The 17,742-nt window shown below is 43.4% G+C and overlaps 1 protein-coding gene across 1 annotated transcript; it reads left to right on the top strand.

The window, feature by feature from the left end:
• Nucleotides 1–2,744: 2,744 nt before the first annotated feature.
• ETS2 (ETS proto-oncogene 2, transcription factor) lies at nucleotides 2,745–17,175 on the top strand. The gene is made up of 10 exons (XM_058824735.1): nucleotides 2,745–3,069; nucleotides 6,077–6,148; nucleotides 8,894–9,014; nucleotides 10,557–10,676; nucleotides 11,131–11,331; nucleotides 11,944–12,027; nucleotides 12,678–12,920; nucleotides 13,194–13,457; nucleotides 14,105–14,223; nucleotides 15,667–17,175. Exons 2-10 carry the CDS (start codon nucleotides 6,077–6,079, stop codon nucleotides 15,880–15,882), a joined length of 1,440 nt encoding a protein of 479 aa, XP_058680718.1. The 5' UTR covers nucleotides 2,745–3,069; the 3' UTR covers nucleotides 15,883–17,175.
• Nucleotides 17,176–17,742: the final 567 nt, after the last annotated feature.

The raw sequence follows: 17,742 nt of genomic DNA, 5'->3' as shown, positions 1-17,742 counted from the left end.
CAGAGAAAGGCAGCAAAAAAAAACAGAACTCACTTTCAGCATAGGTCCCCATTAAAACAAAAAAATTATGATCAAGAAGGACTGAAAAAAGTCTTAACTATGTAGATTACCACAGAAAAGAGAACTTTGCAATGTTTCTTTCTTTATCAGTTTTTTTTTTCCTTTTCCCTTCCTAGCTACTTCACTCTTGAGCACCACAGCTAGTTTTCCTCCACTCCTACAAAAAACCAAAAAACAAACAAAACAAAACAAAAAAACCTGAAAATATCAGAAAAAAATATCTCAGACGATTGCAGCTAGATGCTGATTCAATTATCCTTCAATTGATACCTAACTCCCCCTTTTGTCTCTGGCTCACCGTGTGCCAAAACACACAGGAATAAAACCACAGAAAATTGTGAGGACGGACAATTCCTAAAATAGAACCAAAGACGCGGGCACAAAACAAAAACCAAGCCAAACCTATTTTTTTCCTTTGACTCTCTGAGTTAATGATGTGAGAGTTTGGAAATGAGCCATGCAGAGGGGACAGAGAATTAAAGAGGAGCTTGGACTGGAGAGGAAAGTTTCAGCTCTGTGCTCTGACCTGCTGGGCTTTGGCCACTCCAGATCAGAGACTCCCCCAGGTGAAGCTTTCACTCACACTGGGAATATTCATTCCCAAATGTCGAATTGGCATTTTCCCTGCTGCCTCTGTGCACCTCTGGAGGAGCCTGGCTCTCCCTTTGCTCCAACCTCCCATTAAGGAGTTGAAATTAGCAATGAGATTCCCCATTAGCCTGCTTTTCTCCAAACTAATGAAACCCAGCTCCCCCAGCCCCTCCTCATACATCATCCAGCCCACTAAGCACAAACCACTTCTAATGAAGTCTATTTCTACACTAACAATAAGTAAAATTTAATGAACTTAAATACTCTTACATAAGAAGAACTGCTCTAAAAATACAACCTTTCAATAGAGCAAAATATGGCCAGGTTAACAATTTTGCTCTGGGTCCCAGAATGTTAATTTAGCAAGAAATAAATAACTCCCAGCCTTTCATCTTATCTTTCTGACAGATGTTTCCCCTATAAAAAGGGTGTCATAATTGTTTTTGTCAGTGTTATAATTAAAACTGCTATGCAGCTGACATACAGTTTTTAATGGTTTCCCCTAGGATTATAGCAGATGTTGCCTTATTAGATCAGGGCTCTCCTGGAGTAAGAAATGTCATTGGCATAATCAAGACACATCTTTAAGCCTCTCAAAGTAGACTGTCACAATTTTCCCAGTAACATTTGACCCTAAGGGATGAAATATATCCTGCTTTTCTACGGAGAAAGTTTTCTGAGGAGTTTGAAAGAAACACTGAGAAAAAAAAAATCCAGTTTTTTCTACAGCCAGAAATAGCTGGAAGATACAGGAGGGAGCCCTGACAACTGCACCAGCAAGGCCAAAGAAACTGTGGCTTTTTAATGGCAAAAATATTCACAGGCAAAGGTAAAGAATCAGCTGAAATCTGGTGAGGAGCTGCAAAATATCAGTTAGTGGGCTCTTATTATAGGAAAAGTTACAACCCAATGACACAAGTGTTTTTAAATAAAGCAAGGTGGAAGAGCAAGCTTGATTCTAAGGGCAGTTTGGATCCCTGGTGTTCACTGCAAATCCAGGGAAGTCAAGGGGGAAGCAAGAGGAAAGGGTGGCTCCAATGGTCAGCCAGCTGGGAAGGGCACATGGGTCCCTTGTCCGCAGGCACACAAAGTGTTTAATATCATAAAATAAAGAAATAATATCATAAATAAATAATATCATAAATAAATAATACCATAAACAAATAATTTGTAGGTGATTTCGCAAGAGAATCAGGCAAGTTAGGTGGTTCCAAACTAAAAAAAGCCACCCAGTCCAGCTTGTCCACAAAATCAGGGGGAACTCACTTGGACAAAATAAATCCAGCAGAAAGTAACTTTACATTTTGGTGTCACGGAGCTCCTTGCAACTTTCCAAGGGCCACCAATTTTTTTTTTTTTTCCCCAAGGTGTGAGGAACGCCAACTCTGTTTCACAGGCTGCAGCGTCAGGATTCGCAGGCTGCGGCTTCGCCGTGCCGCATCCCGTTTTATATTAAGAACTCCCCAAAATAATTGCGGAAGGTGCGACATGACATAATCCCTGAAGTTCCACAGCACCCAGTGTCGCAGTTTGCTGAGGAAAATCACAGAATCAGGGTGGAAAAGATGGCTTGAGAGCATCGAGTCCAACTTTTGACAGTGTACCAAACCGTGGCACCGAGTGCTGAGCACCTCCAGGGATGGTGACTCCACCATCTAATGCCTTAATCAGCCTTTCTGTGAAGAAATTCATTCTTCAAGAAATAGTACAAATAGACTATTTCCATTTGTAATTTTAGGGGTTAACGCTCCTAATCTCACCCATCTCGACCAGAGGCGTTCATTAAAAAACAAGCATGGAAAAAGTCCAGCATGAATTAACTCACGTATAGCCAGGGAGTGGGGAGGAAACGAAATTAAAAAACCAACATCCGTCTGTCGGAATGACATAAAACACCTTTTTTTTTCCCTCACTTTTCCTCCCCGAGCCGCTCTCAGCATCCCCGGCGCTGGCGGAGCGCCGCTGTGCCGGTACCAGCGACGACAACAAGCGGAGGGGCCGGGCTTGAGGGAGGCGGGTCCGGCCGCCTCCCCCCGCCCGCTGAAGAGCGCCTGCGAGGGCGGCCGGGCGGCACAGCGCGGAGCGGAGCCGGGAGGCGGCAGAACCAGCGCGGAACCAGCGCAGCATCACCGCGGGCCGCCCGCACCCGCGGCCCGGCCGGCAGCGCCCACACACCGCGGGCACCCGCCTGCCTTTCCCCGCCGCATCCCGCCCCTTGTGTGCCCCCCTGCTTTGGCCGGGACTCTCCGCCGGGATCAGCGTTGCTGCTGCTGCTGCTGTTGTTGTTGGCCGGCGCGGCCGCATCGAGGATATTTTGGCTCGCCCAGAGGCAGCGGCGCCTCGATCCCTTGGACGCCGCGTGTGGGGCCGGGGCCGCCGCCGGGGAGGGAGCGCAGGAGCGCCGGCATCGGTGGCCAGGTGAGGCGGGGGAACGGAGTGGGGGAAAAGGGTTCATCGGGGTTCCAGGAGCCCTCCTGCTCCCCTCGTCGCTGCTGCTTCCGACCCGTGGGCCCCGCGGGTTCTCCCCGGGGATGGCGATCAGAGCCCCGGCCTTCCCCGGGTGCCGTGAGGGGTTGAGGGGAGCGGCCCCGGGTTCATTCCCCGGGGGATGCCGCGGCCCCGGCAGGAAGGGGTTAATGGGCAGCGCGCTCTGGATTTGGTTAAGAGTTTAAAGGGACTTAAAAAAAAAAAAAAAAGAAAAAAGCGAAACGCTGGGCTGTGTGATCTGCCCACCGAAGTTTTTTATACGTGGGCGAAGCGTGTGTCATGTGTGTGAGGAGCCGCGCTGGCTCCCGGCGGAGCTCGGGGGCTGTACGGGGCACGCCGCTCTCTCCTACACTCTTCCTAAGGAGGCTACTTTTTCCTCTGAAAAAAATTTGCCATTTAAAAGAAAAGCAACAACCAGCCATCATATCCTCCTGCCCCCTATCCCCCTTTAAAAATTCCCTCAAAAAACCCAAGGAGGAATAATACTGGAGCGACATCAGATCCCTCAACGCGCTTCCCTTGTCCATGTGGATGCTGCCCAGCTGTGCCCAGCTGTGGGCAGGCACCTGGCTGCTACTGCTGCTGAAAAGAAGGCGATCAAAATTCAGGAGTATTAGTTAATAAGTGCCTGATCCTGTTGACCCTGTTCTGGTTCACCCACTCAGCTATGCGGGGGTGTTGAGGAAGGTGTCCTGCCAGTTAAACCAATTATAGCTGGCAAGTCGCAGTCATCAGCATTAGTGCAGGAGTTGGAGGTGAGGCCCAGTCACACCGTGTTGGGCCGTAGTGGCTTTTCTGAATAAAAAAAAAAAAACAAAACAGTTTTCTAAGTCCAGCAGAAAGGCAGGTTTAACCCTCTGTGCCAATCCGCGTTGCCTTTCCAGCTCTGTTTGTCTGTAAGGGTTTCGTATCTCAGGGCTGGAAATTTGTGCTGCAGATGGGGAGAGAGCTGATGTGGGATGAGCAGAGGGTCTAGAAATTCCTTGGCTTGAGATATTCCACTGGAGAGTTGCAAAACATGCTGAGGATCTCCATGTGTTTTTCAGCCAGAGCTCGGGGTCTCATTTTTCCAAAGCTTTCCTTTAGAACAAACCCAGCGTGGAGAAAAACGGGCTTGGGTTAATGAGCAATGCCGTGTAACCAACACTTGGTATAAACCTTTTGTCTTAGGGCCCTAAACGACTCTAAAGAAACAAAAAAAAAAAAAAAAAAGGCAGGAAGGAGAGAATCCTTTTTAGTGGATGGGGAAGTGCCTAACAGGATTTGTGGAGAGGTCAGAATTGCACACAAGTGCCAGGAATCTTATTTGTACTCCTAACCAGGGATCAGACCTCAATTTACAGAATATTCACAGAATATTTCCTCAAATACTCAAATCCCCAAGCCAGATATCCCTGGCCACCAGAGCAGAATTCAAAGGCAAAACAAAGGGTGTTGGAAATTGCCATATAGTTTTTAAAAAGCCCAGCCAAATGCAAGGATAAACAGTTGTTTAAACTGTGGCAAATTTAATGAACAGATTATGATGCTTGCTGAGTGAGACTCACGCTGTGTGAAATTCTTTGCTGCTCAATGAGATGTGTAATTTAGATCAAATATTTGTACGTGCTGTTTGAGGTAAAAAACATCATTCAGTGGATTGCGCTTTTTGAGTAACATTAATGAATATTCTTTTCAGTGTCAGTTGATTTATTTTGTTTCAATTAGAAGGCCCAGTCAAGTTGAAATAGGCCTTTCATGTTAAGGACTCTTGCTATTTATTTTTTTTTACTTTTATTTTTAAGTGATCAGCTATTTAAAAGGATGAAAGGGTTCCTTGTCTTTGGCTGTTGGATGTTTTTATTTTCCTCTCTGGTTATATGGACAGCTTGTGAATGTGTTGCCATTTTCAACAAGCTGGGCTTATTTTAAGATCCTAATTTACGATTTTTTTTGAATTTTAAAGTGATTTTTTTCCCTTGTGTTCACATGGTGAGTGATAGATTTGGCTTGTAGTAAGTGACCACAGTTTTTGGAAATCTTGATAGTGTCCTCTGTGATTTAAGTACAAGTGCATGTTTTCAGGCAGTTGCTGTGGAGCAAGGGAATTCACCCAATGCTGTGAAAAAAAGGGAAGGAAAATTAAGAGTGTAGCTTGATAAGGTATCATTCACTGACACCTGCATTGCTGCATCACGATAAACCTAAACAATGGCCATAAAATTGGCTTTATTCCTTATGTTTGATCTTTCCCATTGGATATGAATCTTATCACTCTTCTCCCTAAGTGATATATGGGGTAAAAGTCACACAGGCCTCACACAACTCTGTCCCTGGTGATAAAGGCAATATGATAAAGGTTTGACTTTAATGGCATGAACATATTGATAGTGGTCCCATTATCAGCCCTTTAAAAAGGGTATTTCACTGCACAAACCCCTTTTCAATTGAAACTTAAGCCCTCTAAAGCTTTATAAATGCTTTAATCCCATGTTTAGAAAATGTACAAGATAATGTGGTTTGGAGTAAAGGAGTCAAGGCCCGAGGTTGGGGACACTGGGAATTGACTTCTCTGATTATTCATGAGGGGGTGAAGGTGTATCACAGTGTCACTCTGTCACTGCTCTTCCTCTGAAAGCCAAAGTCTGAGGTGAATCATGGCCTGTGAGAGGGCACAAAAATAACACAAAACTGATTTCTTCAGATAATGGGTGAAAAGTTGGAGCATAGCCCAAAGAGACTCAGTGAGCAAGGGGTTTTCTGTGGGCTTTGCAGGCAAACACAAATTCTGTCAAAGCTCTCCCAGCTGAAAAACAAGGTGGGAGCTGCCCTGTGTGCTTGGGAGGTTGGAAAAGCTTTCCCTGTATCTCACTGCCAGAGCTGGCTCTGGTAACATCTGGTAACATCTGCTTCCCCCTCCTTTGGCTGTGCATTTAATGGCACCCCTCTCCTTTTTCAGATGAGTGACTTTGGGGTCAGGAACATGGATCAAGTGGCTCCAGTGTCCAACATGTACAGAGGAATGCTCAAGGTGAGTACCCTGGAGCTGGCAGCTCCAAACTCAGCTGGGGCAGCTCCCAGCAGTGCTCCTGTTGTGTTCCTGCAGTGCTGGAACAGGAATTGGACAAGAAGTGAGCACAGGTTTCATTGCTCCCCTCTGGTCTTCTGCCAGAGCATTCCCACTGAGTTCCACAGAGATGTGAAAAGCAGGGCTGAAATGGGAAGGTGCAAATCTTGAACCCCCAGCCCTCTCCCCCAACAAGGCTCCCTCTCTCCATTCCCTAAATTTAAAAGAGGTAGCAAGAACTGAGCTCAGATTTGCTGGTGTTGGTGGAACTTGTGCCAAAATAAAGGTTAAAGGATGGGCAGCAGGACATCTTTAATTTGATGAGGCTGGCAGAGGCCTGTCCTGATAGGACTGATCAGGTTTGGTACCTTCCTGAACCTTGTTTGGATTAAAACTAGGTTGTTCACTTCCAGCTGTTATTAATGGAAGCCAAATACATTGTAACAACTCCAAAAGTCATTGAATTTATTTTATCTTTACGAAGGCTTGTGTCTGTTACCTTGTTTTGAAAGGAATTTACAAACTGAGGTTTGTAAATTTACGGTCTCTTAAGACCGTAAATTTACAAACAGTATTTTACAGAAATTTACAATTTAAATTCTTACAGAATTTACAAACTGAGGTCTTTAAATTTACAGTCTCTTAAGACTGAGCCTTTAGAGTACCTGTAAAGGCTCAGTTTGAAGTCCCCCTACCTATTCTTGCAAGTTGCTCTTTAATCCCAGTATCAGTTTTTTACCCAGCATTGATCAGTGTAAAGGTTAGGGAGACCCTTTCTGCTCTCAGTAGCTTTGAGGAATGGCCATGCTTTGAAGAATCAGTGAGGCTCTGGGATGCTCACTGCTCTGATGCATTATCTCCCTTCTTAACCTTTTCTTCTCTTCACAAAAAAATCCAAGAGATCCCCAACTTAACATCTGTGTGCCCTTAGCACAGTGGTTATCTAAGCTGTTCAGTTGTCACAGAATTAAGTCAGAGGTTTGTGTTGTGCTCTGCTGTGGCTGTTCACATTCCATTTATTTCACCCTGCAATAATTACATGTATTGGAAAGCCAAACAAAGTAGTTGTGAAACTGATAGGACGAGCAGAATTCATCCTGCATTGTGTTTTTCCTCTTTTACTACTATGAAATGAAGAACATGCTTGCGCATTAATTTTCTCCCTTTTGAAATCTGAAACCAGCACGGTATGGATTTTACTCATTCACATGCCACAGCATTTTTTCCAGTGACTCAGGAGAAGGGTCATTTACACAAAATGCAGGAGTTTCCAGATTGTGTTGAAAGAACTTGCCCTTTCTTTTAGGTACTAGAGATGAGTCAGAGCTTTTATCTAGTAATGTATAAAGAATCTTTTACCAGCAGATTTGGTAGATGTTAACTTGTTTTATTCAGACATGAGCCTTTCCAAGGCTGCCTTTGACTTAGGGAGTATCTGAAACAGAGCTCCACAACTTGTCCCTGCTGTCCAGGAGATTTTTTCATGTAAAAATCAGGGAATGAGAGGGAAAATTAACCCTAATTTGTTGTTCCAGGAACATAGTTTAGGTTGCTTTTTTTATTGCACATGAATACTGCCCTGAAAAATCCTTGCCTTGTCCTCAGCTAAATCCACTCCTTTGGCACAAGCTGGCAAATGAGTGTTTGCCTAAACCAAACATTTGCAAGTTGCCTTTGTCTCCAGCCATGGGCCAGCTGCAGCTTTCCAGAGCAATGTTCTATCCTCAGGTGCCTTGAAAAAAATCTCAGGGGCAACTTTTACCCATCTTTGCCTCAAGATGTTGCAGATAGGGTTTCCCTGTGACTGACAAGCAAGTTTCATAAGTTGTTTTTGAAGTTATTTCCTCCTCTGCTCACATTCCTTCTGCCCCCCAAAGACTGAAGTGGTTGAGGGGAATTTATTAATTTCATACCAGTATTTCTGGCATGTTCAGTTGGCTCAAGTCAAGTTTGAAAGGAATTAGGTTTTCAAAATATAACAATATTTCTTGAATGTCAGTATATCAGTAGAAACCACTTTTATCTGGAACATTTTTATCAGTCTTGTTTATCCTTTGCTACAAAATGAAAGTAGAAGTGTTTCACTGAGCATCTGAGCACTTGAAAGACTTCAAATTGTGGTTGCTGGCAAATCCAGTAAGGCAGAAGTGTAAAAGTTGCTGTAACATCCTTCCTCAAGTCCTATAAAGCCGGCTGTGTAGCTTCAATTGATGTGGTTCAGATGAGTTTTATCCTTTAGAAGAAAAAAACAAATTCATAAATCTACTGTAGGTTTTGTACTGGCATTTTTCCCATAATTTGCTGATCCGCCATCAAATCCTCATCGAGTGGATAATCAATTTAAAGGGTTAAGGAAATGAGGATTTCTTTAAAATGCACCCGGAAATAAATATGTATTTATACACACATGAGCATTGTCTATTGTTAAAAGCCTCAATTACAGGAAATAAACCCAAGAATATCTTGATTTGGCTTTACTGCAAGCTGCAGCACATCCCCCACCTCGAGGGCCCTCATCAGTGGCTTTTATTCACGTAGCAGAAGCTGTGCCCTCATTGTGGTTGCATTTCAAAGCTGCCTCATTCAAGGCAGTGGTTGTGCATGATCTCCAGATCTAGGAAACCAAACCCAGACACTTCCTAGCAGAGGAGTTCACAGCTCTGCAGCAGAATGCTGACGTGGTTCTGTGTTTATTCTGTTCCCCTGCAGCGTCAGCCAGCGTTTGACACCTTTGACAGCTCCAACTCGCTTTTTGCTGGATATTTTTGCTCACTCAGTGAAGACCAAACGCTTCAGGAAGTGCCAACAGGATTTGACTCCACTTCTTATGGTAAATCTTCACTTTGCTCTTAGTCCACTTGGTAGAGCAGAAATTTTTGGGGTCTAACTAACATTTCCTGGGTGGTTTAATACACAGACTTCTGTGTACGTGCTTGGTTTTGTTCATGTGAGTTTCTTTGTGGATAGTTGTTGTTTTCTGTACTGGAAAGAAATAGGAACTGGGATGCAGTAGCCTAATAGTCTGATTTTTCATGGAAGAAGCCTTAGGAGTTTAAACAGAGCTAAGAGTTTAAAAATCTTTAAAAAGAGGATTTTATGTGTTTAAATTTGCAACATCTCAACCATAATTAAAGTGCAAATATTCTGAAAGCTTTTTGATTCTCTGGTGTTAAATCTCAGTATGTTTTATTCCATACTTTAAAAAATATGGTAGGGATGCTTTAAGATTTTTTTTTTAATTACTTGTGTATGTGTAGGTCAGTATCCCACCAAGAGTGCCCTACATATCCTTGCCAAAAACCCCTGACAAAATGTAGATATTTTACCTGATGCTGCTTTTATCTCCCCTTAGGGAAAGGAAAAAAACCTCAAGCCCTCAAACCCAGAAAACCACAGGTCCTTTGTTCTAGTGTGATTCTTATCAGTCACCTGCTCTGGTCAGCAAAGCAAGTGCTTGCAGATATTAGGGAGGGTGTGGTAAAAGCAGAAGTGAAGCACAAGTGCAGCCTGTAGATAGTCTGGGAGAGCAAGAGGAGCTGCACAGCTCTGAACGGGCTTGGAATCTGCCAGGAGTGACTGGGACAGTGGAAGGTGTCCCTGCCCATGGCAGGAGGTGGCACTGGATGGGATTTAAGGTCCCTTCCAGCCCAAACCATTCTGTGACATCATCCTGTGATAAAATGAGGCATCTTCTGGTGAAATTTGACCAGTAAGAAAAGCTGAGTGGGAGCTGAATTTATCCTTAAAATAGAATCTTCTTGTAAATTTGAAAGCCAGTGAAGTAGATCAGTGATTTTTACTGACATATAATGGTGCCAACTTTGTGGTTGGATGCATTATTCACCCCCAGCTTGTTACCAGTCACACTTGTTTGGTCCAAATGATGGAATAATCCATTGCACCATGTGCCTGGGTGATGAGATGTGATAAGGTCTGAAATGCAGTGTTGAGTAGTGCAAGCTGGCTCTTCACAACCCTGCTGTCAGTTACTTTGCTCTCAAATTAAATAAAGATTGTCTGGAGTTGCAAAGAAGTCTCAGGGCAAATTATAGGTGGTAAAAGAGGAATAAGCAGTCTCATTTCCCTTAAAAAAATAATCAAGTTTTCCCTGCAACAAAGGCACTTTATGTAACTACTGAGAGTAAATAAGGATCTATGCATGGAAAGCTGCAAAGCTTTAATTCGTGATGCAATCTTATCAAACGAGTAGCACAGAGATTTTAGAGCATGGTGATCTCTGTTTTTAAACCACCAACTTTTTAGCATGTTTTTTTTTTTAAATTCTTCAAACAGTAAAAGCCAATCAGTCCTTTCAGTGCCCTGATGTTAATGTGTCTTCTTCCTCCCCTCCACCCCTTTTCTTTTCTTGCAGAGTCGAACAACTGTGAATTGCCTCTGTTAACCCCGTGCAGCAAGGCTGTGATGAGTCAGGCCCTGAAAGATACTTTCAGTGGTTTCACAAAGGAACAGTGTCGGCTGGGTATCCCAAATAGTAAGTGTTTGCTATTTATAAGCTCTTTTTTTTTTTTTTTTTTTTTTTCCTTTTAATGCTGAGGAGGAGGCTGAATAGCTGCTCTTTGAAAAGGAAAGAATGATGTCAGTAGGAAATACAAGAATGGATCCTATGTGAATCTGGCACAGCTTGCCTTGGAGAGGCCAGACTTGCTGGTGTTAAAAATGGGTGCATGGAGAGCTCATGCTTTGGCAGCAGGAGAGAGTCAAGCAAACTGAGGACATCTCTGGTTGAAAGTGAATGCAGAAAGAAAAGAGAACTGAGTTGTTTGGGTTTTTTAGAAATTCAAGAATACATTCATTCTGAATTCATTCAGGACTCAATAACTTGGCTAAACAATTTTAGGTTTTTTTTTAATTTACTGTTTTATAAGAAAGATATTTGACAAGGGCCAGGAGTTATCTCTAAACGTTGGATCCTTCCTGTCTTGCAGATCCCTGGCTGTGGACTGAACAACAAGTTTGCCAGTGGCTTTCATGGGCTACCAATGAGTTCAGCTTGGCAAATGTGAATTTCCATCAGTTTCTTATGAGTGGCCAAGATTTGTGCAACCTGGGCAAGGAGCGTTTCCTGGAACTGGCACCTGACTATGTGGGTGATATTCTGTGGGAACACCTGGAGCAGATGATAAAAGGTAGTTAGAGAGCCAGAAAAAACTTTTGGTTTAGGGCTCTCCTAACAGGAATAGAAATGGGACTCAATTTCAACACTGGTTTCACTATGAAGGGTTTTATTGCATATGAGAACTCGAAATAAACTTTGAAACTTGCTTAATAACAGCATTATCAGCACTGTCAGTACATCCTTGGTATGCCAAGCACAGATGCAGATGGCTGCAGACATTCTGTGTGCAGGCTGAGTAGATCTGTGGGCAGGTTTTATTTGGGAAAATCACTGGAATAAGTGAAATTGGGGTATGACCACTGTAAATACCCCATAAATAAAACAGCTAACCCCATAAATACAAAGTTAACCAACAGTTGGACCTTAAAGCACATTGCAGTTATTGTTGGTTTTAAGTTTAATGGGAAAATTCAATTGGTGGGATGGTTTTTAAAGCCTGATGGGTTTTGGTTTTTTTTTTTTTTATGATTTCTGTCATGAGAGAGAATGCAATACAAATAGAGCATGGTACTAAAATTTTTGTGAATTTACCAAAATACTCCCAAGAGTCAGGAGCTTTCCATGGCATACAGGTTGGAGCTTTAAAACTATAAAGCCAATTTTTTTTTTCTCCTCTCCTCAGACAGCCAAGAGAAAACACAGGATCAGTATGTGGAGAACTCTCACCTCACCTCAGTTCCTCACTGGGTCAATAATAATTCCTTAAGTAAGTGGTTTTAAAAATTCATATTTTGCATCTCTCAGTTTATTCTAAGCATGTCACAGATTCAGGGTAGAAACAAAAAGCACCAGAATAGTTACTGTGCCTGAGGAGAACATTTGACTTCAGCTCCTCCAGCCTTTCCTTGTATTGTTTGATTGTCACCTGATTTATATCGGAAATCGTTTGAAGAGCAGAGGCTTTGAGAAAATGAAATTTCCTCTTGCTATGCCAAGCCTTCCATATGTGGAGCACAATGACCACTCCCATCTCTAGCAAAAAGAGGCAAAAACTGAGAAGCAGCAAGAATTCTGTTTAGGCCTTTTTAAAGGCTCTGAGAGTGTGCTAGAGCTGTTGGGAGTGTGTGGGATGCAGTGCTGGCTCCCTCAGATTGTTTGATTGATGGTGTGTTTTATTCTACCACAGTCAGCCTTCAGCTCAGCCTGATTACACCACTTAATAGGGAGAGCCTTGCTCAAAACCACTTAAAACTTCCCCAATTTTTTCTGTAGTTTCCTTGAAGAATGAACAATGGGCATTTGTGGCTGGCAAGTTAGAGGGGAATTTTCAGAATCTGATTTGGTGTATTTAGTGTATTAGTTTGTTTAAGGGTCTCCAGGGGAAAAATCATCTAATTCTTTGGTTTCTTTTTTCAGCTGTTAACATAGATCAGAATTCCTATGGAATGCAAATGCCTGGATACCCTAAACCCCTCAGTTATCCCAAACCCAGTCTTCTGACTGACGTCTGTCAGACTTCCACGGCACCAAATCTCCTCAACCCAGAACAAGACTTCCCATTGTTCCCTAAAACCCAAGCAGATGCTGTTGGTGTGAACTACTGTGCAGTAAACCAAGATTTCCCAAGGAACAATCTCAATTTGCTGATGGATAACTCTGGTGAGTCGTTATCTGCATGATAACCATGGGGACCAAGGCCGTGATCTGAATGCCTCTTCCTCCTTTGCATGATTTATATGGACAGGCTGGATTGAGGGAAAGAAACCATCAACACTGTCTTTAATTAATTGTTATTTTCTTTTCTATATATTTTCACCCATATTTTCTTTTCTATATATTTTCACCCATATTTTCTTTTCTATATATTTTCACCCATATTTTCTATATATTCTTGTATTTGTATTTATATTTATTTTGTTTTATTTGATGCAGGCAAGCTGAGAGAGCACGAATCCAGTGACAGTGGTGCTGAGAGCTATGAGAGCTCAGATTCCATGCTGCAGTCCTGGAACAGCCAATCCTCCCTGGTGGATTTGCAGCGTGTGCCATCCTATGAGAGCTTTGAGGATGACTGCAGCCAGTCCCTGTGCCTGAGCAAACCTACCATGTCCTTCAAAGACTACATTCAAGAGAGGAGTGATCCTGTGGAGCAAGGGAAACCAGTTATACCAGCAGCAATCCTGGCTGGCTTTACTGGTGAGTGCTGAGGCAAAATGGTCACTCCTATTTTTTATGTAACATCAGTGTTCCCTCCAAGCGTGTGCCATGGAGGTAGAGACCACTAGTCACAAATAATTTTAATTTTATCTGTTACTAAACAAAGTCTCAGGGATTATCCACCCAAAGCAAGAACAGGCAGGCACATGAGATCAAGTAAAAACCAAATGCACTTTTGATCTGTTTGAAAAAGAGGGGAGCTTGGACAAAATCTCCCAGATTTGGAAATTCCCACAGGTGTTGTTAAGGCCTTGTTGCTGTAGTCCTTGCTGAAATTGGTTTTTTCCTGTAGGATCTTTGCCAAGCCAAAGACTTCAGCACAAGCCCTGGAGCTCAAAATGCAGCTGTTTGGGAGGTGGGAGTGAGGGTTAAAGGATCCATATGAGAGGGAAAGCCATAACTTTTGTCAAATCCTTTGTTTCCATGAAAAACATGACTTCATTTTCCCATGGGTAATAGCAGGTTTGTGCTATAGAGTAAAACCTTAGGTTTCTTTCTGATCTATAAAAAAGATAAATCAGATTAATTACCAGGTCTGTGATACAAGTCTGGTCACATACATTGCTTGTGGTTAGAGCTGGCAGAGGTATTAATTTGTGGTTTTTCTGTCTCCTCTTTCCCAACAGGCAGTGGACCTATCCAGCTGTGGCAATTCCTTCTGGAGTTACTGACTGACAAGTCCTGTCAGTCATTCATTAGCTGGACAGGAGATGGATGGGAATTTAAACTTGCTGACCCAGATGAGGTATGTGGCTAATGGGGGCGAAAACAAAGATTTTGGAGTCTGATCTGACCTCTGTGGGCTCAGTCTTGGATATAATGTTTGTTTAGCTGCGCATCAAATATGGTAGTGCTGCTTTTAAAGTATTTTGGGAACTTAATTTATTAATAGTGATGCATTTTCATTTTCTGATACTGTTGCCAGTAGGAAAATTATTGTATTAAGAGATAAAAAGTCCAGTGAAACTTTTAGATTTAAGAAAAAAGAGGGGAGAGGAATAATGAACTGCAAGGAGCTTCATAGCATTGAACTTCCAGTAAAGAGTTGTCCCCTGCTGCCTGGTAAAACTGTTTTTTTGAGAGAGCAGATTGAGCCAGAGCTCCAGGAGTGTTTGGACAAAACTTAGGCACGGGGTGGGATTGTTGGGGTGTCAGTGCAGGGCCAGGAGCTGGGCTTGGATCCCTGGGGTCCCTTCCAGCTCAGGATATTCTGTGATTCCTGGGCTTGCCCTGTGCAGGGCCCGGAGCTGCACTGGTGGTGGAGTCACTGTCCCTGGGGGTGTTCAAGGATTAAAGACTGGATGTGGCACTCAGTGCCATGGTCTGGATGACAAGATGGTGTTGGGTCTTAGCTTGGGCTTCATCTCATAGGCCTTTCCCAGCCTGGTTGATTTTGTGACTCCTTCCAGCTGAGGATATTCTGTGTTTCTTGGGGTGGTCCAGTGCAGGGCCAGGAATTAGACTTTGGTCCCTATGGGACACTGCCAGCTCGGGATATTCTGCGATTTCTCCCTAAACCTGACCTCCTTAAGCATGTTTTGGCCCATCCCCTACAAACTGGTGTCTGTCACAGTGAGGGTGGCTGTGACAAACCTCTCTGGTTCCCTGACTTCAGGGTGAGGGTGGCAAAAATGAGAAGGAGCAGATTTGATGGGGTTGCCCAAAGGGAACTTTATTAAAGGGTGAAAACAACAAATGTGGAGCACAGTATGAGGGGGCAGGATCCCCAGACCTGAGATAAAGGAGAAGCAACAATATAGACACTTGGGGGTAGAACATTCTAGAACAATAACCATAGAGAGGAAACAAGTAAGGGGAGCAGAAACCTGGACAAAATCCAGTAGGGGAGCAGAACATGGACAACTTAGCATAACAACATTAAAGGCTTCTGGGGGAACTCTCAAGCTCACCCTAAGTTAAACAAATGATTCCCAGGGCTTGAAACTCAAACCTGGGTGTTTTGGAGAAAAATCTGTCTGACTCTGGTCCAACTACCACTTTGCTGTCAGCCCCCTCCTCGTGGAGCTGCTGTCGGGGTCTCTGGTGGGATCAGTCACCAGCTCTTCTCTTGCGAGGTTGGGCCATCCAAAGCAAATAAAACGCTCTGACCAAGAAAGGGTTTTGTTTAATCAGCCACTAGGAAGAAGATGAATGGAACAAATTCTGAATGAATTTTGCTTTCTGGCAGGTGGCACGGCGCTGGGGGAGGAGGAAGAACAAGCCCAAGATGAACTACGAGAAGCTGAGCCGGGGCCTGCGCTACTACTACGACAAGAACATCATCCACAAGACGTCGGGCAAGCGCTACGTGTACCGCTTCGTGTGCGACCTGCACAACCTGCTGGGCTACACCCCCGAGGAGCTGCACGCCATGCTGGGCGTGCAGCCCGACACCGAGGACTGATCCCAGAGCCTGGGAGTCCATCTGGAGTCACCAGTGGTGGGGACAATGGCCGGGAGCCACGGCAGCCAGGCCCGCCGCGCTCGGGGGAGGCAGAGCGGGAGCTTCATCCGTGTTGGGAGCGGCCGGTGGGGCTCTGGGGAGGGGGCACAGCCCTGGATGCTCCTGGGGGCAGCGTTCCAGCTGCCTGCCCTGCCCCACACAGCGCTTTGACACTGCCCTGGAAGGATGGGTTGGCTGTGGAACCAAAGGTTGGCTGTGAGAAAACCCAGCAGAGCTCTGGCTGGGATGTTTTTGAAACACCGCCGTCCTCATGCAGTTTATTTAAAAACAAACACAAACTAATTTATTTGAAATGAGCAGTAAGGAGAACTGGTATTACTTTTGTTTTAAAGCACGTTTTGTTATTGTTATTATTATTGTTACTACTCCAGGAATTTGCTGCATAGGTACATAACCAGATGTAGCAACTGTTAACATAAAAAAACCCCACCCTTTAAAAGAAGGGAAGGAAAATCATACCATTTCAATATTCAGTTTGTATATATTCTGTGATTCCTTTGGAAACTCTGATGTTCCTATTTAACAGATACTGTATAGTGTAAATTAAACTAATTGTATGTGTGTTTTGAAATAGGATGAATGTAAACTCATCAAATGTGGGGTGGGAGGGGGTTTCATGTTTGTCTAGGATCTACAACCTTGCAAATATTGAATTGGCCTGAGAGACAGCAGAAGTTGTATGCTCAGTGTGCATGCATTGGGGGGGCAGGGAGGGAGGTCGGGCTCAGGATTTTGCCAGGACTGAAGCTGGTAATTTTTTGTGCATTTTGGCATTTTTACAGGAAACTAATGTTGTATTCTGGGACATAAAAGGGCCTGTTTGTGGTTTCTTCTGTAACTGAAAAATAAAAATATTAATATGGGTAAAATTACCTTTTTTTTCTTTATAAATGGCATATGTTTTTCAACTTCTATGCATGTACTTTTAAAAAAAAAAGTTTATATACAAGCCTTATTTTTTCAGTTCACTTGTCTCTTCCTGCAGTTTATTCTGTATGATTAAAATATGAATTCTATTTTTGGAAATAACTGTGACTCCTTTTCAAAGATCAGGAGGGTTTTATGTAGCAGCTATTTTTACTGCAAAAAAGAAAAAGAAAAAAATCACTGGAAAAATGTACTTTGTAAGAAAGCTTTATTTTTTATCTGAGCTTGATGTACAGTTAAATGTGTTGTACAGTGTGAGAGGTTTCAAAATATGACTCTTCATTAAAACCTCTTGAGAAGAGAGTTTTCTGTGTGCTTTTTGATCTGGAAAGTTTCAGAGTTCCTTCTTTGTTTGTTTGTTGGTTCAATTCTTATCCATCCTTCACCACCCTCAACAGCTGCAGGATGAAAAAAAGTAACCCAAAAAAAATAAGCAGCCAGGCTTGGGGCTTAATGGAGAAAATACTGCAAGAATGTGGAGGCTGGATGGATGCAACCACTCTCTCTGGATAGAAATTCGAGTTAACACCTTTGTGTTGTGCCTCTGAAAGAAAACTGGCAGCTCTGTGGTGTGAAAGAGCTGGGGGAAGATATGGAAAAACACAGGTGGGAAGACAACTTTAGCTTGAACTGTTCCCACCCTGTGCAAAGGAACCCTGCTGCCTCCATCATCCTCTTCTTCCTCCCTCCACCTTCCAGACAAGCAGGAACTGCAGAAACATTTCCACACATTTAAAAAGTGAAAAATACAGATATTAAATAATGCTGGCCCTAAGCCTCTTGATCTTTTCACCAAGCTGTGTCTTGCTGTTGCTTTTGATGTAGTCACCCTGTGAAAAACCATGGGCTTGGGGTTTTTGGGGAATGGGCCTT

Source organism: Ammospiza caudacuta, chromosome 2 (assembly GCF_027887145.1).
Source record: "Ammospiza caudacuta isolate bAmmCau1 chromosome 2, bAmmCau1.pri, whole genome shotgun sequence".
Lineage (NCBI taxonomy): Eukaryota > Metazoa > Chordata > Aves > Passeriformes > Passerellidae > Ammospiza > Ammospiza caudacuta.
The sequence above is the reverse complement of the archived record's forward strand: the minus strand, read 5'-3'. Positions and strand labels throughout refer to the sequence as shown.

Bases quoted from the DNA above. Each gene is read 5' to 3' on its own strand.
- ETS2 (XM_058824735.1), top strand. From the start codon at position 6,077: ATGAGTGACTTTGGGGTCAGGAACATGGATCAAGTGGCTCCAGTGTCC. The intron at 6,149-8,893 runs GTGAGTACCCTG...GTTCCCCTGCAG, and splicing joins TGTACAGAGGAATGCTCAAG to CGTCAGCCAGCGTTTGACAC. The intron at 9,015-10,556 runs GTAAATCTTCAC...CTTTTCTTGCAG, and splicing joins ATTTGACTCCACTTCTTATG to AGTCGAACAACTGTGAATTG.